The 26,197-nt window shown below is 35.9% G+C and overlaps 3 protein-coding genes across 9 annotated transcripts; 2 read left to right on the top strand and 1 right to left on the bottom strand.

Annotated features, from left to right (window-relative positions):
* Nucleotides 1-1,215: 1,215 nt before the first annotated feature.
* LOC121991310 lies at nucleotides 1,216-7,367 on the bottom strand. Of its 3 annotated transcripts, XM_042545338.1 has the most exons (8): nucleotides 7,271-7,367; nucleotides 4,881-6,587; nucleotides 4,512-4,757; nucleotides 2,738-2,818; nucleotides 2,270-2,408; nucleotides 1,746-2,176; nucleotides 1,492-1,583; nucleotides 1,216-1,366 (listed from the first exon to the last, which is right to left on the bottom strand). In XM_042545338.1, the coding sequence occupies exons 2-7, from the start codon at nucleotides 6,135-6,137 to the stop codon at nucleotides 1,527-1,529; spliced, it is 2,211 nt and encodes a 736-aa protein (XP_042401272.1). In that variant the 5' UTR covers nucleotides 6,138-6,587; nucleotides 7,271-7,367; the 3' UTR covers nucleotides 1,216-1,366; nucleotides 1,492-1,526. The 3 variants fall into 3 exon arrangements, with proteins under 3 accessions (XP_042401272.1, XP_042401260.1, XP_042401266.1); XM_042545326.1 differs by lacking the exon at nucleotides 1,216-1,366 and having other exon boundaries at nucleotides 1,406-1,583; XM_042545332.1 differs by lacking the exon at nucleotides 1,216-1,366 and having other exon boundaries at nucleotides 1,406-1,583; nucleotides 7,241-7,365.
* Nucleotides 7,368-10,438: 3,071 nt separating this feature from the next.
* On the top strand, nucleotides 10,439-20,040 carry LOC121991333. 5 transcript variants are annotated; one of them, XM_042545347.1, is made up of 7 exons: nucleotides 10,439-10,735; nucleotides 13,814-13,895; nucleotides 14,423-14,667; nucleotides 15,703-15,849; nucleotides 18,623-18,658; nucleotides 19,164-19,194; nucleotides 19,296-20,040. In XM_042545347.1, the coding sequence occupies exons 1-7, from the start codon at nucleotides 10,703-10,705 to the stop codon at nucleotides 19,829-19,831; spliced, it is 1,110 nt and encodes a 369-aa protein (XP_042401281.1). In that variant the 5' UTR covers nucleotides 10,439-10,702; the 3' UTR covers nucleotides 19,832-20,040. The 5 variants fall into 5 exon arrangements, with proteins under 5 accessions (XP_042401281.1, XP_042401286.1, XP_042401290.1 ...); XM_042545352.1 differs by having other exon boundaries at nucleotides 19,299-20,040; XM_042545356.1 differs by lacking the exon at nucleotides 18,623-18,658.
* Nucleotides 20,041-22,120: 2,080 nt separating this feature from the next.
* On the top strand, nucleotides 22,121-26,100 carry LOC121991367. Its single transcript, XM_042545380.1, has 6 exons — nucleotides 22,121-22,239; nucleotides 23,741-24,012; nucleotides 24,111-24,217; nucleotides 24,337-24,469; nucleotides 24,751-24,945; nucleotides 25,601-26,100. Exons 2-6 carry the CDS (start codon nucleotides 23,755-23,757, stop codon nucleotides 25,889-25,891), a joined length of 984 nt encoding a protein of 327 aa, XP_042401314.1. The 5' UTR covers nucleotides 22,121-22,239; nucleotides 23,741-23,754; the 3' UTR covers nucleotides 25,892-26,100.
* The last annotated feature ends 97 nt before the right edge of the window (nucleotides 26,101-26,197 follow it).

The raw sequence follows: 26,197 nt of genomic DNA on the forward strand, positions 1-26,197 counted from the left end.
AGGAAGATATTGCCAACTGCTCCCTTTGTCTATTATTGGGTTGAGCGGGAGACCTGCCGTCCGGGTGATGCAACGTCTGGGCCAGGCGTCCGCTCGGTCAATGAGCTGTTGCTGGCTCCACCCTGCGGGCGAGGGAGTCTTGCCTGTCAGGTCGAGGCTGCGTCCACTGCCTAGCTGAGCGGGATGACCGCTCGACCTTCGTCTCTCCCTGCTTTGAGCTTTATGAGCGTCAGAAACTCGGTGCCTAATCGAGCCATCGGAGTGTCAAACCGGCTACTCTTCTTGATCGGGGAGGTAGTTCACGTTGACCACTTTAACCTCCTATCGAGCAGGTCCCTCCTAACTACCGGATCAGATAGCATTGCTCTAGTATATGTTCTTCCTTTGGTAGCATTATATAATATATTCTAAATCTCAAACAATAAATCATTGATTGCTTGATATATCATTCTTCACAAGGTGTGATATTTGAGAATTCTATTTATTTAAAACCTTCTCTTTTTTTTTTTTTTTTGATTAATTGCTTAAACGACCACCTAACCGTTACATCGTAACCCCGAGGACAACGGATGAGGAAAATATCTAAAAACAATAACTTGATTATTAATGAGTTAAAACAATAATGAAATTTATCAACATCACGTCATAAATATTGAAATATACACTTATATCAATGGGAGGGAAATTTTCAAGTATTTTTTATTATCAGAAAAGAATATTTGTCTTTTTTTTTCCAACAGACATTAGGAAAACCTTATCTAGTATATTTTGATTTAATAAATAAAAAATAATATATTACATAAGGCCGCAACACTTCTTATTTATCATGATTTAAAAAAATGAAATTAGAGATGGATTGGCGCCAAACTATGCTTTTTTTTTTTTGAAAAAAAAATATAATTTCGATGGATCAATACGTAATAAATTTAAAATAATTTTCTTCTCTTTATTTCCTTACCTAAATTTCTCTCAAAAAGTGTTTTTTACTCGCCCATTTTGTCAAGGATTGATTCATTGAGTGTTTAAATATTAAAGTTAAGTGGTTTTTTTTTACTTAGAGAAAAAAAAGGAAAAGAATTTATCGGTTTCTTTATTCCATTTGATAGGAAGGAAGAATTTTCAAAGGGTAATAATTTAATGTCATTTAAAATTTTAATTAATGTCTAAATTTTTTTATTTTACCTGATATGATATTTATTTATTTGTATAATTGCCACTGATATCTAACCGAAATATAGAAGAATTTGAAATCGACAGGTCAAGAACATTGATGAGCGTAGACAAAATATTCTTCGATTTGTTCCTCCAGTTTTACGATTCGGAAGTCTTTGCCTTTGATGAAGTAACAAGGCGAAGCTCAAATGAACTGTTAAGAAAGAGCAGGAATAAGACGAACAGCTGAGAATTTTGAAGATTAATTACAAATTTATTTGTTAGGTAACGAAAAATATGTACAAGTAGCATTAGAGAAGAAAGGTGAGTGATATGTACAATTTGTGGGGGCACAAATGAGCCCTGTGCCCCAGTCAATTGCTCAAGTCGAAGTACTTTGGATCGGCAGGGAAGTGGTGCTCCACCCGCAACTGAAACAAGAAATTCGATCGAAACATCGGTCAGAAACCGATCTAACCAAGCCATGACAAAATATAGCATTTCTAGTGTTTTGAGGTTCAAATAACTAGAGATGTAGTAGAATGCAGCAGTTATAGAGCAAATATAACATGCACCATTTTCTTAGTTCATACCTTGCCCTCATCTGTATCTGAGTGCCGTTGTGGAAACACAACCCGGAGATCATTGTACAAGTAGAAACGACGCCCTTCCATTGCGTCAGCTTGTGTTTCGGGAACAGAGTCAGGGTTAGATTTGCACCTGTTCAATGACCTGGTTGATTTCTTAGTAGCAGGGCATAGAAACCGCAGATGAAGCGCGTAACGGAGAGCACCAGCGGAGTTATCGTTGATCTTTGAAGAGATATGAACAGACTTTTTGCTAGCTAGGGGGCAAAGATCTATCTTAGAGCTATCATCTTCAGCTGTTCTAGGATTTATAGTATAACTAAAATCATTTGGAAATCCACGACGGTCATCTGGGGGGAAAAGCTGTGAGTTTTTTCTTCCTTCTGGTGGATTAGCAGTTGGGTCGTAACTATCAATATCATCTTTGCTCCTGCAACCTGAAAGGCAAAAGAAGTATTGATCTTAGCATTCAATTCTACATCTTTTCATCTATGAAACAACGAAGGTAAACTTAAGTGGATGAACTCTACCGTAACACTCTCTCTGGCTATTGTCATTGGATTTCAGTTCAGTTGTAGAAGCAACTTTTGAGTCTTGTTCCTCAATACCTTTCGCTGAGTTATTTGGGGATCCATGAGATGCCAGAGTAGCCTTCTGGCGTAAGAAGGTCTGTTTCAAATCCATAAACAAAGGCTAAGTACATCACTAATAATTTTGCTGTAAAAATTAACTGCAGATCAACATATTAACCAAAGGAACCGTGTTAATACATTGTCAAAATGCCTAAAGCCTAAATTAGCTAACTATTTTTTGACAGAAAAACATAAAATTAAAAAAAAAAAAACAATGGCAAATAGTTGAGAGTTACAATCATCTTCTTGTTCCTAATTTACTGAAATAACGTGTCATGACACCATGGGAATGAGTCAAAACAAATAATAGTAAAAGGCAACGTCGAAGTGAAAGTAAGAATTGTTAACATGAGCTGATCTTCGTACCTTTGTATTTGGCGGCATGTCACTCAAATCATAATTGCATAAAAACGTGTGCAGTGGGGTCATCTCAGGATTGCTAAGAAGCTGTTAAAAACACATATCAGGAATCCAGTTGCAAGAAAAATAACAATCTTTTCTTTTCAGATAGTAAATTATCAATATTGGTCTTGGATGGGCACAAGCACACTGCTGGTGGAGCAGCAAAAGCAGCAACAAAGAATATTTATGAGAGAAATCAATGCCTACAAATACTAACATAAGGCTGGCCAGTCAACTTTTACTTGTGAGAAAAAACTCCTCAAAAAGCATATTTCAAGATGAATATGCAATATCAGGGTCAATATAAGTTTGTCTTTTTTTTTTTAACAATTAGATCAACTATTTTGATTGCTTGAGCATGAGTACCAATATATCCATTTTTCATTTAATCTCATAAAATTATCTATATCAGCACATCAGCACAATACTCTGGCAGAGTTGGAGTAATGTTCCACCCTATTTTTCATAATAGGGGAAGGGAAAGGCAGAACCTTTGCCTTATCTATTATCAATCTAATAGACAGTATTAACTCTGTTGGGGATACAATCAAACTCTTACATCGGAAAGATATAGAAAAGATCATAAATTTAAAAAGATGTAAGATGTTTCCATTGACATGAGACCTTTTGGGTAGAGCCTAAAAATAAAGTCATGAGGGTTTAGGTCCAAAGTGGACAATATCGTGTGTGGAGATATGTGAATATCTTTTCGGTCACAACAAATGGTATCAAAACCATGGTCCGGACCAAATGTCATATGGGGTGACCTTAAACGAAGTTGATGGGGAGCCTAGAATAGGTTAGGGTGACTTGATGCTCGCGGGGAGACCCGACGCAATCAGAGTGACCCGATGTTCGCAGAGAGGCCCGAGTAGGTCAAGAGTGACCGAATGTTTGCAAGGAAAGCCTGAAGCAGGTCAAGGTGACCATGCTCGTGGGGAGGCCCGAAGCAGGTCAAGAATGACCGGATGCTCACGGGGAGGCCCGGATCATGAGTGTAATGGTGCTCCTTTGTTTGAGGGGAGGATTGTTCGGGATACAATCAAAGTCCCACATTGAAAAGATATGGAAAAGATCATGAGTTTAAAAGGATGCAAGATATATCCATTGGAACGAGGCCTTTTAGATAGAGCTCTAAAAACAAAGTCATGAGGACTTAAGGTCCAAAGTGGACAATATACTTTCCACAATGAATATCCTTTTGGTCACAACATTAACTACCATTTTGTTTTTACCGTAAACGTTTTGCTAGTTATCAAATTAAACAACATTTCAAAGTAGGACCAAATTGACAATGATGGGTCAGTAGATAATATACTAGAATTGTATATTTATCCAGCTTGACAAATTGAAATCGAAAAGCGCAATCATAGAGTAAAGTGTAGTTAAAAAAATTTAAAGGGTAAAGAGAAAAGTTCCCATAACCTTTGTCCCACCAGGTATGCCCAGGATGAGAACCTCCAGCATTTTTTTTTTCATACCTCAGTTGCACCGATTCATGAATGAATAGGAACTATGATTATACAATTATGCCCTTGAAGTAGTAATTTATATCAAAAGCCTATTTCCATATTGCAAACAGCATACCATATGACTGAAAAAACAAGTATGTTTGCATAAATGATACCAAGCCAATCTTTTATGTTGGTAATAGAAGTAGACTCAACATCATATCAAGTTTAACAGACCTAACTTACTTGAACATCAACAATAATTTTAATTCTAGGAAATCCAATACCAGTTGTAAGCAGCCTTTCATCGGAATGCGCAACCGACTTTTGACAACTCCAGAGTCATTGCTCAAACTTCTAGTCAATTTTGGGCCTCTACCCTTATTAGATGACAAGGTGCCAGCAATATCAATTGATGCATAGTACAATAATGATATATCATCAACACTGGTCACTGAGAAAGGAAGTTTCTGAGACTTTGGTGAAAAGGTACCACCAGTTACATTTAGCACAGCCAGAAAACCATCAAAGGCCTGTCAATATTTAGAAGCAAAAAGGCAAATGGTCAAATGCAATAACAATGTGCTCTATATGTGAACCTTAGAAAGCTCTAGCATATGGCATCAGCTGAATGAAGTAGAAATCGGATCTAGTACCTGACAGACTTTTCCAGATGAGAATCGACCAGATAAGAGAGACTCTTCAAATGACCCAACCAAAGACCTCCTCAAATGAGGCACAGTTGAGCCTCTAACATGATTCGTGCAGTGGGTTACAAGAATGGACTGTGGATCATCATCTAAGCTCTTATGGCCCCTGCAAACAGGAGAAAATGTATCCATTTCATCATGCAATATACTAGGTTTCTCAAATATATTGTGCATCTTAGAACCAATCTCTTCATGTGGGAACATTATTTTGGTTTCATTTACACAATTTGATCCTTGAATAGCCTTTGAATCGAAGAAGTTACTTTCCATGCCCTTTTTTATGTGCCTTTGTACTTCCTTAATTCTCATTCTTTCAGACAATCTAGGACCCAGAGGAGATAAGGAAATTGGTGTTGAATTAACCTTCTCTGGAGAAATAGCTAATGCACCAGTGGAAAGTCTTAGCTTATTCCTATGATTACTAGGATTAACCTCCCATATATGATGAGAATGAGAAAAAGGTTCCTTGTCAAGGACAGGTCCATCAGTGAAAAGATTGCTCCTCGATGTACTACTATCTGAAGTATTTGGAAGATCAGAATTTCTTGAGAAGGGACAGTCTGAAATAAGTTGAGAAACCCCAACATTTAATTTCGTAAGATCTTGTGAGGGCAAGAGACTATAATCCCTAATAAATTCACATGCTTGAGAATCAACAGAATCAATATCTAGCAAATCACCATGGAATTGTGTCCTAAGCACACTGCTCAGAGGAGACAACAACCGCTTGCGTGGTTGGGATCCTTGGGAATAGATTGAAATGTTTAAATTTATAGAAGAATGGTGACTTTGGTCCACAGTCACATTCTCAAACCCACTAGCAGAGGAACTCAACTGGCTTGATTCAAAGCCAACCACCCTAAATGCAGGTTTCTGGACAACATGACGGATATTAGGTAATAACCTATCATTTGAATCATTGGACTCGATCTTCAAGCCTTGAATGTCTGCAGCTTCAATGATAGCATTTTTGTATTCAAACATCCAATTTGTTTTTTCTGGATCTTCCAAGATGGATTTCCTCCGAATATTGCTAGGTGAAGATGAAAATTCTCCGACATCATCATAATTTGTGCTTTCTGCATGTACTCCATCCAAATTGCAGTTGCAAAAACTAATACAGTGAGGTGGGGTTGACTCAAATGCATTTGCCAATCTCCTACCTTCATCGGCCTCTTCTAACTGTACTTGAGGCAAGCCCATTGAAGTAACTAATAAGGTCAAAGCCTACTTCCACTACCTTCTGCCCTTGTTTCCCTTGTGCAATTTTGAAACTCAATAATATCTCCAGATAGTAGCATGATTCTTCCTCCAGTCATAAAATTTAATCCATTTTCCTTGTGCCTTTCTGAACTAATCTAATTCCACAATGTTACCAGGCGAAAGCAAGATCATTCGGCACTGAAAAATAATCTTAGACCTCACCTCAGCTAGTCAGGGATAGCTAAATTACTGTATACATAATGCCTAGGCTGCAATAAGTTAGCACGCACCATCTCCAACTTAGTGCCAACGATAATGAAGTCCATGCAGAATTAGCAAGTAAAACTTGCAAAAGACTTGTTAATTCGAGGGAATCAAGAAAGGAAAACTGACTTAAAGTCAGCAACAAGATGTGCTGATGAGCATCTATACAAGATTGCAACTGATACCCTGAAAGGTAAAAGAAAGAGAAATGGATCATCAAAGAGTACATAGATAAAAGAATCATGTTAAAAAAATGCAACGGAGGAGAATATATACGCATGAAATAATTGAGGGGAAAAAGTTTTTTTGCCTTAAGTTTTACTACACCTACTCCGAAAAAAATACGAATACTGAGATTTTGGTACCAAAGATAGGAACCAAATGATCTGATAATTCTCGATATATTCTTTTAAATCAAATAGTAAAGAGTGAAAACGCGTGAACAGTGCAAAAGATGAAAAAAAAAATCCTCAATAAAAATGAAATTTTGCCAAAAAAAAAAACAAAAATATGAGGAAAGAAGAAACAAACTTCACTTCAAAGCAAGAACAGAAACTGAACAAAAAAATGTCAAAAAACTAAAAACCTCATGAATGCCAAATAGCAGCTTCTTACATACTCCAAATACGTAAAAAAAAACGACGAAGAGGAACAATTGCAAAATACAAGGCGATGAAACCATCTTGTATAAATCAAACAGGTGCCTTTCACGGCACACATTCCCTCTCCCTCAATCCCACGCCATGTCCGACACAGAAGCATAAACTGAGCCGACGATCGGTAAAAGGAATAACGCTAAAATTCAGAGATCAAAACAAAAAAAAAAAAAATCCAGAAACCTAGCGGTCAGAGACGGATTCTGCTCTCACCACCAAAAGCCCGATTCAATCACGAGAAAGCAGATTAAATTCCTCATCCAAAGAAGCCCCAAACCAATTTCTCTCTCTCTCTTCCATTCTTCCCTATTATCGCGCACAAATATATATATATAATTTCACGAAATTACCAATGTACCCTCGTGAGTAATTATATTAATTGGTCGATATAATTAGATAATTATCTTAATATTCTAATAAATGATAAAAAAAGTAATACATTTATCGCCCGGCGTACACTTTACTTGTTCGTTCACCTTCCATATGATTGGTGACGTCGGTCGCTCAATCTGGGCCCTGTAAAAGATCCAGGCCACAGAAGCGTCCGATACGAATGGGTAAGAGTTTGGGTTACGATTTAGCCAGTTCATTAGACCGCTAATCCTTGCTGCGTTGCTAATTCGCACGGATTTAATGAAAGCTAGTCGTTTCCTTTACCTTCCCTGCCATTGGTACCGTCGCTTGCGTAAAGGCTGGGCCCACTCCAAGATCCAGCCCACAGACAGACACGTCCGAGACGTCGCGAAAACAAGCAACGCTAGCGGAAAAGATGCGGCATCCGGCCGGTTCAGTAGACCGAAAACACATTGGACCGGGACCATTAACCGTTACTCTCGTGACCTTCACCATCCCTGCGATTGGCCGCGCCGCTTGCATATTTACGTGGGCCCCACTCAGAAATCAGAGGCCGCGGACGATCGGACACTGATGGGTAACGAACGATGGTGCGCATAAAAGATGCGTAGCCGGCTTCTCCACGCTTCGTCATCCGCCACGGACAATTATTCTAGAATATGTTTTTGAAAAATTATTTATCTAAAATAATTTCTGAGAGAAGCTTTTACCTGAGCAAATATATTATTATTATTTTTAATTTTTTTTTTACCATAATTTGTTTAGCAGTTTCACATAATGATGGAAATCAACGTGTTAGCGTACAATTTGCCTTCCCCTTCCATGAGTTCCGTGACCTAATCCCACTTTTATTTTATTATGACAGGAAATTAATCACTTCTAATTATTTATATGTGAGATAATTTCTTTTAAAAAACTATTAAAAATAGCACATTACTTGTAATTGTGACTTAAAATAACTTTTTGCTTTCTTTTCTACCGTTGTAATTAAAATTATTCTAAAATAATTAAATTTTAATTTAAATTATAGTAAAAATTAATTACACTCCGTCTATCTCTGAGATATATAAAGAAAAATAAATTATAAAATTAATTTATAATCGATCCTCAAGTAAATAAATTTTTTATCCGAGAACATGTAATTTATTCAAATTACTCTGAGATCGTATAACTTTAATCAAAGGTATTTATGCTCTTTATTTTATAAATATTTAAATACAAATCAATAACCTACTAGTAGTAAAGAATAATGGCATGACATGGTTTCCTAAGAAAGTTATTATTAATAATCTTCCAAAAGGTGTTCAAGTTTCATTAAATAAAGACATAAATAATATTTATATTTTATTAAATATCCTTTTTAAGGCTAACATATATGTTTTACTACGAGTGACAATTAGGATCAATTTGGATGGGTAGATTGATAGGTTAGAATATTAAAATTTAAATTCAATTTAATTAATATTTTGAGTTAAATTATTGGATCTACACTTAATTTGTTTATCTATATTTAACCAGATTTTGACCTAAAATAAATTATAACTCGAATCCAATCCGAATACGATCGACCTAACTTGAAATGATCTATTTATAAAAATATGTTCATCTTAACTTGAACTCAATTCGAACCCGACCTCAAAAGACTCATTTTATAAAAATATGTTTATTTTAACTTGAACTTAATCAGAATCTGATTCGAACCCGAGTCCAAAATATTTATAAATGGCTTCGTGGATTGTAATCAGATCATTTCAAGTTAACTCGAAATTGATCCGTTTATTAATCGTATCAATCAGGTCAATCCAAACCTAATCTAAATCTAATAAGACCCGACCCTAATCTATTTTTTACATATTCAGTTCGGATCGTGTTTTCATATCGATCAAAAATTGTCACCCCTATATTTTATTATTTAAAATTATTATTCAAATTACATTTTATTAATGAAGGGAAATGTAATGATGAGAAAATATAAATAAAATCATCAAGATTTGCATGCAGCCCCCATTGGCAAACTTAACTATGCATGCACTCCCTAGCTATTGGAAAAAATCTTTGTTTTCACTCTCTAGTCTAATATGCTTACCTATTGTCCCTGATATTTTAAGTATAAAAAATCTAAAAATGAGTATAAATCTTCTTAAATTCAGTATATTAAACTAGAATCTAGTATATTTTCTATCAAATTGAGTATAATTTTTTTCGACCTCAATTGGATGGAAAATATACTAGATTTTCTTTAAATGATACTCAATTAGATGAAAAATATACTAGATTTTCTTTAAATGGTACTCAATTAGATGGAAAATATACTAGATTTTCTTTAAATGATACTCAATTGGATGAAAAATATACTAGATTTTTTTTCAAATGGTACTGAATTTAGGAGAAATTATATTAAATAGGAAAAAAGTCGTACTCAATTTAATAAAAAAATATACTCAATTCTAGTTTAAAATACTGAATTTAATAGGAATTATACTCATTTTTAGACTATTTATACCTAAAAAATATGAAAGACAATTTTAATAGAAAATATACTAGATTTTCTTTAAATGATACTCAATTGGATAGAAAATATACTATATTTTCTTTAAATGATACTTAATTGGATATAAAATATACTAGATTTTTTTTACGTGTTGAATTTAGGAGGAATTATATTAAAACAGGAAAAAATATGTTCAATTTAATAGAAAATATACTCGATTCTAATCTAAAGTGTTGAATTTAAAAGGAATTATATTCATTTTTGGACATTTTGTACTTAAAAAAAAATGAGGGGCAATTAGATCATAATATTTACATGAGGAAGTTGAAGCAAATAAAACTTTATATGCAAAGAGTGAAAATAAAATTTTTTATGAATGAAGATTATATGCAAAATTCAAATTATGATTCAAGATTTTTCCCTACTTTACTCTTCTTTTTTTAAATGTACCCAAATTATAAAAAGAGTAAAGTGGAGAAGAACTGCTAAACCTTTGGGGCGGTTTGAAATCTACCCCCGATTTACTAGTTGAACCGGAAGATGTAACCCGGTCCATTTTCTCTTTCCCCACGGCAGTTGCTTGTTGCTTTTCCGGCGACGAACTCCCAAATCCCCCAACTGCAAAGTGGAAATCCTTCGCCTTCTCCTTCCTAATCTCTACCTCCCCTCTGTTCCCCAGAGCAAGTGAGAGATCTGTCGGGGGAAAGGAGGCAAAACCAGCTTCGAGGAGGCGGAAACATTAGTCCCCTTCGGCGAGCATCAACTATGCGAAGGATGCGGCGCTTGCGCGCCATATATCCATGGCTGCGTGCACCGCACTTAATTTTTTGCAGGTTCTCCAATGATCTCATCTTGATTTTTCATCTTCAAATGGGGAGTTTTATTTACTATTTCATTTTATTTAACTCCAAACTTCAACTTTTTTTGTCGCTCTCTGTTGGTTAGTTTCGGCATTTCCTTTGTTTTACTAGCATGACAACTTGAGATGGCTTGCGATTAGTTTGGAACTCACATTCTACAGAAATTGAACTGGCAAAGAGAGCAAACTGTCTTAAGGACTCCCCGAAGTTCAAGATGTCTTTTTATTTATTGTCGGATATCATAATACTTTGTTGTATTATTGTTATTTATTAGCTGTAAGTAGGTGTCAGTATCAAAATAACTTTGATTTTTGTAGTGCTTATAATTATTTGATTTCATCATTTTGTGTTAGTCTTAGCCACATGGATCTTACCACTGAACTTTATCCAATATTATATCATGCGATCTTTAGATATCTAAAACTACTTTCTACTATATTAGCTTATGTTTTCTTTTGTCTTTCATCATTATTTACATATTTATTCTAAATAGTTAAAAAACTCATCTATTTGTAAAATCTATTGATCATTTTTGAACATGTTTATACCATCTAGACATATTTTTGTTTATTTTATCATCTATTTGAGATACACAATTATAGCCTTGTAGTGTTTCAATGATATGAAACGCCTGATTGGTTATTTGTCTAAACTAGGCAATCTTTTCCCAATACCAATAAGGAAATTACTCACTAAATCTTTACCTTTAAGCTAACCGTAATTAATGATTCTCCAATCTCAAAAGGCCAATCTTAGGAAATCACGATTGACTCCTACTTTGATAATGGTATAGCATGGGAATTAGGCAAATGAGAAATGGTTTAATCACTACACCCAAATTGGGGAGGAGTGCAAGTGTTTGTATCACCTCATCAAGAGGTGGTATTAGTAATCTCTTTCCTTCCATGGGATGAAGGCATTTGGTTGATATTTCCATTATTGATTTGATGTTTTCCTGACTATGCTTACAAGCATACTAGGATCGATGATGCCTACACAATATAGGAAAAAAATTGATCACTCAAACTTTGTCATTTTCTTCTATTGCAATTGAATTCCCCCTATGTAACAAACAATATGTACTATGGTAGCATGGTTTCCAACATCCAAAAGGCTGGTATCTAACATCCAAATGTGTATGAATTAACAAGTCGTATCTAAAGGAACAAGTGAAAGAGATTAGAACATGCATCCTATCGTGCAAGACCCCACAACCTATTTCAAAAACAATCTCTTATAAAGCAGTGTAAGGCTAAAAGGTCCTTCCCCGGGATCCCGTATTGGCGGGAGCTTCATGCATTGGGCTTCCTTTATTTAATATCTTATTGTGCAAGAAGTAATGGGGTGTATTGTGGTTACATTGATGCATGATAGTTGGAGAACATTTGCGGATGATCATTATCATATACTGAAATAGAAACGTGAGATATTTTACAAATCCGATGCGATTGTAGAATATCATGGTATTTCGTCATGTATCACCTAATGTATAGTGTAGCTCGGGAGATGATCTAGAACATATAGTGTGGATTGTCATTGACAATAGTGTCAATTTTATGAGGGCTAGAGAGTTGTTAGAGCAAGAACATCATGTTATTTTGGACACCATGTGACAAACTGCATTTATTTAGCAATGGCGAACCTTAGTAAATTATAGTGAAGAAGGTAGTGAAAATGGGCCAATGGTTAACAATTTTTTTATATATAACCGCTGAGTTCATGGATTGGTGAGTAAATTATTGACAGAAAGATTCTACGATTCGGAGGAACTAGGTTTGCAAGTCACTTCCTCATGTTAAGTTGTTTTCTTGGCTAAAAGAATTGAAGGTCATATTCACTTATGGTGATAGGGAAACCTCAACATTCTAGCACTACAAAGGATATAGATGCATAAAAAATTGATAGGTATGCTAGATTTTGTAACTACACTGCAAGATTCTTATGACAATATTGATTCTTAAGACTGATGTTTTTACCCTAGTTCGTTTCACTATTGATATCAACCTTGTGAACTATGATAAATTGAAAGAAGATAGAGACAATTGTGAACTTTGAACTTCTTACTAATTGTTTTCTTAGAGTGCCTTTGGAGAATTTTTCTATTTTACTTGGAGTCATCTACAAGTATTTGATAGAGTCATGAGTTCAAATGCCCTACATAGTTCTTTCTAAAATATTTTACTCTTGAGTAATAAGGGTATCATGTGTCCTCTCAAAGTGTTGATGTCTGAGTTTTGTTGTTCTACAAAATGTAGATGGGTAAGATCAAGAATAAGGTTATTCACTTGTCAATACAAGACAGCCAAAAGTTGCTAGCAATATGTTTGTAGTTTTGCCAAATGTAAATACTGAAGGTGTGGTAGGTACATCCCCTTATGATTTTTCCTCGTCTACCAATGTGCATAAAAGTTTCTTTTTATGTGGTGCATTGCATTTTCTCCCGACAAGAGCTTTATGGAAGCAAATTGACTTGTTTGGGAACTCATGAATGCGACGGTTGTGACAAATAAAAAAAGTGTATTTATATTAAAATAAAAAATACATGTACGTTTTTAGAATAAAGAGACTCGACATTCTATTTCTATCTCCCCCTTCTTCAAAATGATTGCCACAATCTAAATTCTTGTTGTGCGAAACCCTCACTCTAGACAAACCCTTGATTTTGTTTGTCACAGAGTTGTGTGAAACTTCCTTAGCAGGTATACTACTCCTTCGGTGAAAATATTCTTAAACAATCTATCTTACCTAAAACGACTAATGATTTCATTTACAATTTGGTCATCTAAGTTCATGGTGTCACCGCTGTGAAATTCTCGGATATTTGTTTATACAGATTGGTATTTCACATGCTATTTTTGGTTTTTTTCTTTTTTACGTTCTTCTCATTGTGTTGTTCTCGGTCGGTCTCTGGTTAGTTTATTTTTGTAGTTGTTGTGGTTGTTTGTTGTTGTCTTCAACTTGTCTCCGACTTCAAAATTTGAATTGGTCATTTGTATCTTGTTTCCACTTCTTCGGATCATCACTTTGTTTTAATCTTGAGATTTTAATCAGGAAAAAATGGAAGTATCTTTTAACCAACAGATTTTGGTGGATGAACTTGCAAAGCTCTACAACTCACAGAGGCAAATTGATGGTATCCTTCATTTAGGTCGTATAAGTTAGTTTGGTAAGGTTGACTGTTGAGAATATGGTTAGATTAACATGTTATTTTTGGAGAAAGGAAACATTTTAAGTTTTAAATATTATTTTTATGAAGGTCTTTTTTGGTAATTGATCTATAGGGATTGTGATGAAATGTACCTTAGTCAAAGTTTTCTATTTTGTATGTTCTTTATGCTTGCTCTATATGTTCTTTTATCCATATGCATGGTGAAATGCACTGATATGAAGCCTTTTCTTCCATACCATCTCAGCAATTTTTCCTATTTCGTATGTTCTTTATGCTTGCTATATATGTTCTTTTATCCAATATTCATGGTGAAATGCACTGATATGAAGCCTTTTCTTCCATACCATCTCAGTTATTCCATAAGAAACTAAAGCAGAAACTTTAACATAACTGCAACCTCCAGATCTAATACTTTTTTCTGCAAAGTAAACTTAAACTTTTTTTCTTAATAATATGTTGAGGTTGAAGTTACATGCTTAACTCTAAACAAGATTTATCAAGTTGGTGCATTAGCTTTAAGCAAAATGCGAAACAAGTTGTTGAAACATGGCTTCAACAATTATTTAGTTGCCCAAGAGAACAGATAGTAGCTTTTCTGCATCTTGCTAATGAGATTTTGCGAAAGTGCGGGAAAAAGGGTATAGAGTTCATTAATGAACTCTGGAAAGTTCTTCCCAAGGCTTTAAGTTTTGCTTTGGGTAAAGGAGATGAGTGTGCAAAAGCTGTACTAAAATTGGTAACTTTTCTTCTGCTTTAGATTTCTTTTTCATTTTTTATTGTTATGTTATGAAAGCATAATGCCATCACCATGTTTGATATTTAGTTCTTGGTATTTCCGTTAATCCACTATAACATTCATATATGTACAGTGCACATGATTTTTATAGGAAGATTGCATTCATTCAGTAGATTTCCAAATTTATACTTAATATTTTTGGATGTTGTTGATTAGATCTGCATAAAATCATGAATTACTAAATTTGATATGTCTTAGTCTAGATATTAGGTTGTAACTACTGCATGGATTTATGTTTTTGCCTATTGCATCATTAGTTTTTTTTTGTGTGCTCATTAATGACATAACTATAGAAGAACCAAACCAAATTAGGTTTGTATGTTGTAACTTCATCATAACAAATTGTCTTTAATGCTTTAGAGGATTCTTTTTTCTTTTGTTTTTTGGAATTGGGTCTTCAGTACGTTAAAGAGTTGCAATTTGGAACATACCAAGAATACTTGCTTTCTAGTAGATATCTGTCTATGCAGGGTTAAATTATTATTTTCTTGCTTGGGGTCCTAATAGACAAATGCGTTCCATCATAAGCCACAAGGAATGGAGATCTCAAAGGAAAAGAATTTTTTTCTGTCAAAATGAACAGTATATGCACTAAGTGAATGAAAAATGTGAAATCTCTAGGTTGTTTATTCTTTCATCACATCATTGTTCCAACATCTAACTTAATCTTCAACTCAGTACTTGTAACCATCTTATCTAACATGGGACAAGAAGTTAACAATACGAGATCTGAGATTTTAGAAATGGTTGTACTGCTTTGTAGTACTTAGTAAGAGATTATTAGTGTTTACTGGAATAGGCCTACTATCTTATAAAGTGCCCTTTTATGCTGGAACTACTTGAGAGATTCATAAATTTGTTTGCTCTGTCATCTAGTATTTATGGAGTATTTTCTTGGTTTTTAGGTCTTTATCAGTGATCAACACTAGGCTTTGTTGATATTTTTCAGAGTTGTTAAGTTACTAAGTTTTCCAGGTTTGCATATGGGAAGAACATGAATTTTTTGGTTCTAAAAGCAAGGAACTCAGAGAAAAAATTGCGAGAATCATCTCTGAAACAAGAAAGATGGATGGCAAGGCTGAGTTGGAAGATGCAAGAAAGATGAATGAGAAGACTAAGTTGGTATGGAACTTAAATGCTTCCTAAATTGTATGTGCATATTCATCACGGTTCACATTATAAACACATATGAAGCATTTGTATGTTGGACATGTTCAGGAGCATTCCAATGGGGGGCTTTTACTGAAAATAATTTATGGCTATTTTCATGTTTATGATGAAGATGCTTGGGTTAGAAAATGCCAAGTTGATATTATATTCATTGATAAAATAGAAAAAGAACTTGGGACTGCCAATGGTAGTAAATCAAGTAGACAGTACAATTTTTTTAATCTGGTTTGAAGTTAGTAGGTCAAACATTTGTTCACATCAATAATATAGATCAGCTATGCCACAAATTAGCTAGCTTTATGTGACCAAGGATTAAACAATGTGTATTGCATGGTTTGACTAAAATTAGCTAACTTTTACAAATTAGTTAACTTGACATATTGACTTTTTTTTTGTTGTTCGGTGATATTAACATAACAGTTCACCTTTTGACTAAAGGATTGTTATAAATCCTCTAGTTTAGCCACTTTAAGCTTTATTTTATTTTCTTATCTTAAATAGCTGACCTTCCTTATTAAGAAATTTCTTGAAGTTGTGGCCTAAAGCCGTCAATTTGGATCGGGCCTATTGGGTTGCCCGCTTTGCTAAACAACTTAAGCGGGTTGGGTTGAAATTTTATCAACTCATTTAAAGATGGGTCATCCACGCACGCTTGTCCTTATGGCTGGCTCGAGTTGGCCCACGGGTTGAGAATAATTTTTTTTCTTCAAAACTTAAAACTAAAGTGGAAAACTCAATGGGCTCGTGGGTTTGGCCGTCTAATCCGCAATCCAAACTTAAAAATTTCAACCTTTTCTTATTTTTGGTGGGCTCGTGGGCTGGCCGGCCTAACCCGCAATTTACCTTGGGTTGGGTTAGGATTTCCCAGTCTGCTAGGATGGCAAGCCAACCCATCAGCCCCGCCCCGCCCCACCTTGACTGGTTTTTGGCGGGCCAGTGAACCCGGGGGCAGCCTGTCTGAACCAGTGGCATCATTGTTTTATTAGATCGTAAATTGCATATCATTATTTCACTTATATTTTAAGAATTGTATTGTAAAATGAGAAATAACATAAGTTGTCAACCAAGGAAACAAGATATGAACGACATTTATGTGATCCTACATTTCTCTTATCATAGTGATTTCATTTGGGTTAATTGTTTTCACTGTTTAAACTTTTGAGTTTGTAACAATTATATAACCAAAATAAAAAATTATTACTTTTACATAACTTTATGAAATGTAATAATTGTCACCATATGTTAATTTCTTTCCAAAAAATATCTGTCCACTTGGCATGCCCACATAGTTCTATTTGGCAATTGATTGAAAAACAATGACTTAGGAATCTGCCATGTAATTAGCATCATTCCATCAAGTATTTTGTGATCTTATGTGATTTGATTGTGAAATAAAGTCACATGGGCATGCCACATCTATTAATGAAATGGCTCTTTGGACAAGTTAACAAATCTCTTTGCTTGTTTTCAGCATGCTTAGAAATAAATCCACTAATAGTAATTGCTGTACTCCGTCCAATAAGAAAATTGACACTTTGTTAGGACCACCATTGTCCTATAATGCTTAAGATAAAGCACTAATAATACATCCATCTAGGCTTGTACCCTTCATTACTACATAGCTCTCTGTGTGGTATTAAATTGGAGAATCATAATCTATGTGAAAATCTCCTCACATGAGGCTTGATGTCCTTTTCAAGACCTAAATTCTATCTCACAGCCTAATATCATTCATTGGCAGAATTTGAGATCCAATGTTGAATCTATGCTAAACACCTAACCTAAAATTGTGTATTAGACTCAATTTGTTTCCAAGTTTTAATGTTCCAAGAGAATTGACTAGTTAACTTTCTTAGGCACAACTTGCCCAAAATACTTAAGCCCAGACTAGCTAATAGAAATGTTACTCATCAAGCTTACAATGATATAATCCCTTTCAATAGCTCATAGCTCTTCATGTGAGACTAAATTGGAGTGCCATAATTATTTTGAGACTAAACTTGCTTGATATCATTATTATGAAACATCCAAACTTGGTTAACTCATATCTAGACTTTATTTGGGTCACTGAAAACTTAAAACTCATTCTAACACAAGGTTCAGATGGCAATTGAAATTATGACCATTAACTTGAAATAAAACCTATACAATTAAGATGCAAAATCAAGATGTGCCTCTTCTTCATTGGTGGCATGGAGCCCAAGTTGATTGCTGATGTGGCAAAGAGACAAAATAATTATACATTTATTTTTCATACTGAATTACAGATAAATAACTCTATGTTCTAGTCTGTTTTTTTATATTACTTGCTTTTATGCTTTGTTATATCATCATCATATCATGTGTATGACTCTATTGCTATACTGCTTCCATGTCTATGCTTTGTAAATATGTATGGACTTTGTTGCTCTCTACATGCATCTTCATAAATCAAAGCTATATGTCTGCTCATTTTTTTTCACATATATGTATATGTTAGTTGCTTTTGCATGTTTCATTTCTCCATAGAACTTTCAAATGACTCTAGTATGATTAGGTACCATAGCCTCACAGAGAGTTTGAGAAGTGTTGAAGTTGTGCTGCAGATGGAACACGATAATCTAGAGGAATGCATAGGGCAATTAAAAATAACTAAATCCTCAAGAAAAAATTTGATTATATATATATATATATATATATATATATATGCACATATATCAGTTTTTCCATTTTGAATGTATTTCAGGAAACGAAGACTCCACAATTTCATCATCTCCTTGAGGTACACTTGTCTGTATCATAATTGCTGCATGATCATAAAATGAAGATTTTTTTCAACGTAGAGTATGAATACGGGCTATTGTGTTGACAATGACATGTGCACCCGAAGTAGTGATAGATAACACAGTTATATGCAAATTAAGTAAACTTACTTTTAATGGTGACGTTGATATAGATATGAGATTCTTGTCCAAAAAGATTGATCAAATCAATCGTGTGAGGGCATGATGAATCATCTTAGGTTTGACATGATTCCATTGCATGCCAGTCAAACCTATTTTAGCACTACAAGCCAGGATCACTCTTGATTTCTCCCTTCTCTGGGACTTCGTATTGGCGGGAGCATCGTGCACTAGGCTTCCCTTTTACACTACCATAATGAAATTGCTAAGTGATAGAAATAAGCTAATTCTCATATCTTTCATTTTCTGTTGGAATCCTGGAAAATTATTGACATAAGCATTTGATACTGCAACTCATCATCCTTCTTTCTCTATGTTTTCTAGGCTACCATCATATCTCGACATACGAAAACAGGTATTGTCTCTTCAATACTCAAATATTGAACTCCTGATAATTGAGCAAAAACCCAAGGAATCTTTATTTGAAGCCTCTGATACTGTTATTGTTTGTTCCAGTAGGTACTGGTATCTCATCTGAGATGGAAGCAAAGCCCACCTCCTCTAGCTCCTATGCCAAGTTGCAGTATCTGCTTTCTTCTCTTGTCTCAGCTGGCGTCATTGGTCTAGGAGAATCTCCTGTTCCGAAGAAGAAACTTAAAACCTCTGAACCCCTGCCGCAGCCACCAGTGCAACTTGTTCCACATCTTCAAAGTTCTAGAATGGAGTTACCACTGCTGCCTCCACTTCCATTTCCATCTACTAAACCAATTGCTTTACCAACCCAAACTTTGTTGATTCAGACCTCTGCTGGGTCTTCTAACGGTGTACCTTCCCGCTATAACTCAGCTCCTTCACCCCTCTCAAACTATCCACCACTGGGCAAGCATTCAGGTCCAAATTCTCTGAACTCAAACTACAGTTTTCTAGTAATGGAGGGGCGCAATCTTTCTGTTCGGCCACCATTACAAATGCTACCGCCTCTCTTGGCTCAGGAACAACGGACTAGTTACCTGAAAGCATTAGTGGCAAAGTATGGTAGAATGCCAAAATGATCGTTGGCTACTTATTCAACTCTAAACAGTCACATGCAGCCACCCGAACTGTTTTCTCTACAATATTCCAGCAATTTGTCATACATTCAAGTGCAAACATTTGCCAGCAACTTTCAAAGCTTTTCTTTTTCTGAATAAATTGTACTCAAGTTGAAGACACCATTTTACAGGTTTTTCATTTATAGAATGAGATACTATGATTTGCTGCAGTTACTTGCAGTCCTCGTGCTCATAATTAGATGTGTTTTGAGTTATTTACTCGGCCAGTCATTTGAGCCAGGCTCACATTCTACTTTTGATGGGAAAACACATCAACTTAAATGCTGAACTATTCCAATTCCTTGTACATCTTGTAGACTGTTTTAAACGAGCTAACCAGATCGAGGTTTGGCCAACACTTACGCATCAGATCGAGGTCAACATGTTTCCATAAACTCCAAGACATGATTCCATAATTCATGGAAATTTCCTCCCTCAAACTCTGACTCAAAGTCTCACAACTCTGTAAACTTAATTGTTTGAACTTCCTTGGGATTGAAGTGAAGGAAGAAGAAAGTAACCAATTTACTGCATAAATCATGCAACGAGCACGTAGTCGAAGAAACGTTGAACAATTGAACCTTGCCCTTCAAGCCAACCACTCTACATAACATCTCCTCTCCCTGCCAATTCCTTGTGGGAGCACAAACCAATGAGGCATGCCATGGCAGTGGCTCTGCTTCTTTTGCTCGTTCTGCAACCAGTCAGAAGAGCTAAAGGTACACTGCCAAAACAGAGTGAGCTACTGTTCAAGTGTACTAATCAACTCACACTCTGCTATCTTTTTCTCGGCAGGAGGAAGAAGCAGCACAACAAGACACTTCTTTGTCCCCGAAACAGATTCGACGACTCGAGCAAACGATGCAGGGAGACGAAGAGAAACGATGCCGAGGGAGGTGCACCTGGACTACGCTCCTGCAAGCAGATGGTCTCCCATCCATAACTGAACCGTTCAAGTGCTCATGGAAGCTACCAAAGACAGATTTTGTAGCTTGAACAAATTTTATCTGTTCATGACTATCCTATATATGGTTACTATATTGTGCCAAAATATGGAAGTCCTAACCTTAATAATTTCTCCATTAGTATCTAAACTGAACTGCTATCAGAGTAAGTTCTACTAAACCATCTTGGATGAAGATGACTGAGAGACAAGGCAACAACTCAGTGGTTGGCTTTCCCTCATCATTTCCTGGCCCAGCACCATCAAATGGACACCATTATTTTATCTGAGTTTGGATTCTAATTTTGATATTTGGAGAGCCTCTTTTTTTGACTCGTCCCAATTGTTGCCTTGGATGTTAAGTGGTAGGTAGCTGGTGAGTCTCCTCTTGCAAAATCTCCCTCATCATTATAATAATTCAGTAGCAAGAATATGATTGTTGCAGGTTTTGCCATATGCTTCAGTTCGGTACGTGAGCCAGCAAAGTTTAGCTGGTTGCTGGTGGTTGGTTACTCCTCATCATACGCTACACAACTGAAACCATAAATAAATAAATAATTTTTTTTTTTTTAAAAAAGAAAAAAATAGTTTTAAAAATCATTAATGCGACCGGGAAAAAAAACACATGCAGCAGCAGGCTGCCTTATCGCCGCCCCACCGCCACGTCTCACGGTTTACTCGCCTTTTCTACCTGCTTTTCAGTTTGCCAGAGGCACGTCGGTCCCGCTGCCTGCTGCGGTGGCCTTTCCGAACGCGAGGCGGCGGCTTTTTTTCGCCCTTTGGGTCCCGGACGATGGGAGCAACCGCGCACCTACAGAGCGACACGTCAACTCGCCTTGATTGCGGTGTTGGGTACATTTGTGGGTATGTACGGGCATCTCGAGGAGACAGGAAAGCACGGCGGTCGCAGTCGTCGCGCCGATGGTCGCGAAAGGAGGAACGACAAATTTTGTTTTTAAAGAAAAATAAGTTATAGATAAATATTCGAATTTTAGTATTAGTTTTTATGATTTATTTATCGTATTAATTTAAATAAATTTGTGGAGTTGGAGATGGATAAAATTATATTGTAAAATAAATTAAAAACTCGAATGCGAATGAGCTTGGTCCTTTATGTTGAAAATAATTTAAAAAATATTTTTAAAAATTTCTCCATTTTTTAAAAAAAATCTGTCCATTTGCCTCGCCGGCCCTTTGCTTTCCACTGGATAATCCTTTGGGACCCACGGCGCCTTAACTGGGTAAGGAAGCGGGTGGGTTGACGTTGCAAGAGCGGTCTTAATTTGATATTTATTCAATTGCCAGTTGCCACACCGAAGCATTAAATAGTACCAAAAATACACTCAGGCGAATCCTCCTCCGCTTCTTCTTCTTCTTCTTCTCGCTCTGCCGTCTTCACTTCGACCGGACCTCCTCCGGCGACTTGGTAATATTCTCTATCGCTCGCTCTTCTCTGCTTGGAAGGAACGCTGTGGTGGTTTTCGATTCGACATCTGTTGAAATTTTTGTTTTTTTGCACAGATTTGTGCTTTGGATGTATGCTTCGACGTGATCTTTGACCCATTTGCTCGTTTCTATTTTGGAATCGAATGCCTCTAGTGATCCAGCGCTGTAGTTTTCCTCTCGATTCGCTTTGTTATTTAGGGCGAAGGGTTTGATCTTTTCTCGGGACTCTGTTGGCTGGAAACCTAGTGGGAGAACGGTTATTGTTTTTGCGCTTCATTTGTACGCTCGGAGTTTTTTTTTGGCTCATATTTCCGATTGGCTTGTTCCAGTCAAAGTTGTGATCTAGCTGTACAGAACTTAGTGTCGGTGGAATTTTGTTGTTTGTATTGAATTAGTTTTAGATCTCAAAAGAAATGTGAAAAGTTTTCTTTTGAAATTGATCGTGTTGCTCATAGTGTATGCTCCGGTTAGCGAGGTGGTTTTGGTCCCTTAGATTACCTTTTGCGTGGAATACAGGGATCGTTGTGCTGATTTACTGTCGTTCTAGGTTTTGAATGCTGTGCCACTACTTTGTTTTCTGGAAAGTATTGAATCACCCATAGCGAAGCTATTCTAGACCAAACAGCTGCGTGCTATCGTTACAGAAAAAAGTGGAATTAGACCTAAATAGGAGACGAATGCCTAGTGATGAATTTCATATGTCGAGTTTTTTTGTTCTTTTTCCACTGTTAATGATGGTTTTATCTTATCTAAAGGACATTTGAAGAATACTGCCATTAAAACACAAAGTAGGGAGTGTGAATATCAAGGTTATACGAATATTTGATTAACTACCTAGGTACATAGTGCTCTGTCAAATTATTCATGTTTTATTTCTTATATTTTGAGTGCATTATTTTTTGATGAGAGTATAATGTTTCATGCACCTTCCATCCATTAGCTATTTGACTGCAGTACTCGATCAGTAATGTAAATTTCTCATAGTGGTGCTTCTTGAGGGACAAAAACAATCGTTACTTTTAGTTGGGTTCATTTTCCCATGCTTGAGTTCTTGATATTAAAATCTAAGAATATCATAGTTTTCTATTTTCTATCTTCTTAGGGATGGATAAGGTTTACCTTTAGATTGATCAAAAAGTTCCTCCATAGTCTTAATTTATGTGATGTGATGATCATTGCATCCTGTAATGATTTGGTTGACCTTTTTGTAGATTTAATGGCTTGCATACCCACGTGTTAAGATATAACATTTCTACAACCATTTCACCTTTTCCAAGTTCTTTGAGAAAACTGTAGACTAATAGTTTAGGGTTTGAGGCAGATGTAAATTTTTGATATTTTGTAGCACATGTGGAGTTTGTTTTAAATGAAAACTTAAAGATTCTGTTTCACATATCATTATGAACTTTATCAACGGATAAGAGAATTTGCTTTTGATGTGTTACCCTCTTCCTCATACGCTTTTCTTTTTCTTTATTCAGATTTATAGGTGAGGATGTCTACCAAAGCCCTCAGGGATCTTAATATAATCCCCGCATCCGGATTGGACAAGACTATTGATAGCAAAGGAACTTTAACAAAGTTGTACCCTGAGAATGGATCTGAATTTCAGAAGAAAACTCCTCCCCTCTGTTCTGTTCCAGCAATTAAAATCGATATGGGGACAACTGTAGCAGAGATAGGAAATGCAGAAGTTGAGTACATAGAATCTGAGAATTTGAGTGATGTACCAGACTTGGATGCATGTTTTAATGTATGTTTTTATTCTTCAAAATGTTCTTGCCATCCAACAGCATGTTCAACTTTGACCTATGAAAGCACATTTATCTCATTTCCTTTTTTTTTGTGCAGACACTGTTTAGCAGGTTAGACTCAAAGGACTGGGTTTCTGTATGTGAAGCCCTTAATAACGTGCGCCAGTTGTCGATATACCATGAAGAAAAGCTTCTCGAGATCTTGTCAGTTATCTGCTCTTATTTGTCTTCAGTGTGTTTTTCACATAATTAAGTCATTAGCCATTTCTCAACTGACATTTATTATCTTCTTTGTTGCTTCTTTCTCAAACCTTTTATCGTAGAGGATCTGTGATTCCGTTGATTGTGAAGTCACTGAAAAGCCCTAGAAGTGCTGTTTGCAAAACTGCAATTATGGCATCTGCTGACATATTTAAGGCTTACAATGATAAAGTCATTGACTCAATTGATTCTCTGGTAAATTTTTGAGCATTTAACCAAAAGGCATTCTTTTTAATTGATATTTACCCAAACACGTCTTTATTAGTTTTTTTTAAAAATCAAAAACCTTCCCCAATCTATATTTTTTTCCCTCACAATTCACCTAGTTATGATGATTATTTCCTCCAAACAATTTTTGGACCTGCAATTCCAAATCCTAAGACTCATAAATGTTCTAAACTTTTTATTGATCTTGTAATATCAATTATGTTAGTTCCTCTACCAGATACTAAGGCCCTGGATTTTTCATTCTTCAGCTTGTCCAATTGCTTCTGAAGTCCTCACAAGACAAACGGTTTGTATGTGAAGCTGCTTTGGCCGCTCTCATAGCTATGACCACTTCTGTTTCTCCCACACTTCTGTTGCCAAAGTTGCTACCTTATCTCACTGATAAAAATCCACGGATACGAGCAAAAGCATCTATATGTTTCAGCAAGAGTGTGCCCCGACTGGTAAGTTTCCTTCCTCTTCAGAGTGATGATTTCATTTATTTTTTTTCATCCATCTATTTATTTGCAAATATATTCAGGGAATTCATGTTTCAATACATTATGGATTTTTTCTAAAAAAGCACGAGAGATTCATTCTCACTGGGGTTATTTTTGTGTACTTTCTACTAATTTCTTTTGCACCAGATTCTGATTGGATGTTGGAAGCTTCAGCTAATTTAGATTCTAAATCCATTTAAATTATGTTGGGATGGCCATATTCCTCAAAACGGCTTCTTGGTCCTGGCCTGTTAGAGTTGGGCTATGAACCTGAGCTAAAGCACAAACACAAAAGGGTCAGGCTGGGTTATCAGCAATGCTTTTTAATTTATTTTGAAACAAATGAGTTTCAAAAGTACTTTTGAACCTGAGCTACGCACAAGCACAAAAGGGTTAGGCTGGGTTATCAGCAATGCTTTTTAATTTATTTTGAAACAAATGAGTTTCAAAAGTACTTTCCTATCTAATCTTAGCATCCATACAAATAAGCTAACAATCAGATTAAATTTTGCACCGAACACATCATTATCTTTTCATGTGTGTGTTGTGTGTGTTTAGTTGGTTCGTTTGATGATTCACATGAATAACCTTTTGCATTCTAATCATATTTTAATTATAGGGAACCGAAGGAATCAAAGCTTATGGAATCGACAAGCTCCTTCAAATTGCAGCATCCCAGCTGAGCGACCAGCTTCCTGAATCGCGAGAGGCTGCGCGAACACTTGCTATAGAACTACAAACAGTTTATGTAAACTCCCAAGCATCCTTCCCCCGAAACGAAGACTCTCTCGACCCAATGGACACTGAGTCCTGGGAGGCCTTTTGCCATGCGAAGCTCACCCCTCTACGCGCTCAGGCGATTCTCCGTGTTACATCGACGACTTCAAAAGAGGCTCTCGTGTTGGGTTAGCTACCGCTTGTGGTTCAGCGACTTATTGTCTATTTAGGCGATTCCACTGCTTATATTATGCATTCGATATTTTTGTACATGTTATAATGATAGGAAATATATGTTCGGGGCACTTTGTAAAATTGATCTATTTTTTTACGATTTGAGTTGTTTTTTTTCTGAGACAATTAATCTGCAGTAAATGCTACGGACAGAAGTTCCGTGTGGTCTCTGTCAGAACATTAATGTCAGCACAGAATCCAAGTCTCATCTAAAGTTTAAATGAATAAAATTGCTAAAGAAATTCTATTTTGAGTAAAAATAAAG

Source organism: Zingiber officinale, chromosome 1B (genome assembly GCF_018446385.1).
Source record: "Zingiber officinale cultivar Zhangliang chromosome 1B, Zo_v1.1, whole genome shotgun sequence".
NCBI lineage: Eukaryota > Viridiplantae > Streptophyta > Magnoliopsida > Zingiberales > Zingiberaceae > Zingiber > Zingiber officinale.

Bases quoted from the DNA above. Each gene is read 5' to 3' on its own strand.
- LOC121991310 (XM_042545338.1), bottom strand. From the start codon at position 6,137: ATGGGCTTGCCTCAAGTACAGTTAGAAGAGGCCGATGAAGGTAGGAGA. The intron at 2,409-2,737 runs GTACGAAGATCA...GATTTGAAACAG, and splicing joins ACATGCCGCCAAATACAAAG to ACCTTCTTACGCCAGAAGGC. The intron at 2,177-2,269 runs GTAGAGTTCATC...TTTGCCTTTCAG, and splicing joins TAGCCAGAGAGAGTGTTACG to GTTGCAGGAGCAAAGATGAT.
- LOC121991333 (XM_042545347.1), top strand. From the start codon at position 10,703: ATGGCTGCGTGCACCGCACTTAATTTTTTGCAG. The intron at 10,736-13,813 runs GTTCTCCAATGA...GATTTTAATCAG, and splicing joins CCGCACTTAATTTTTTGCAG to GAAAAAATGGAAGTATCTTT. The intron at 15,850-18,622 runs GTATGGAACTTA...AATGTATTTCAG, and splicing joins TGAATGAGAAGACTAAGTTG to GAAACGAAGACTCCACAATT.
- LOC121991367 (XM_042545380.1), top strand. From the start codon at position 23,755: ATGTCTACCAAAGCCCTCAGGGATCTTAATATAATCCCCGCATCCGGA. The intron at 24,013-24,110 runs GTATGTTTTTAT...TTTTTTGTGCAG, and splicing joins ACTTGGATGCATGTTTTAAT to ACACTGTTTAGCAGGTTAGA. The intron at 24,218-24,336 runs GTCAGTTATCTG...CTTTTATCGTAG, and splicing joins GAAAAGCTTCTCGAGATCTT to AGGATCTGTGATTCCGTTGA.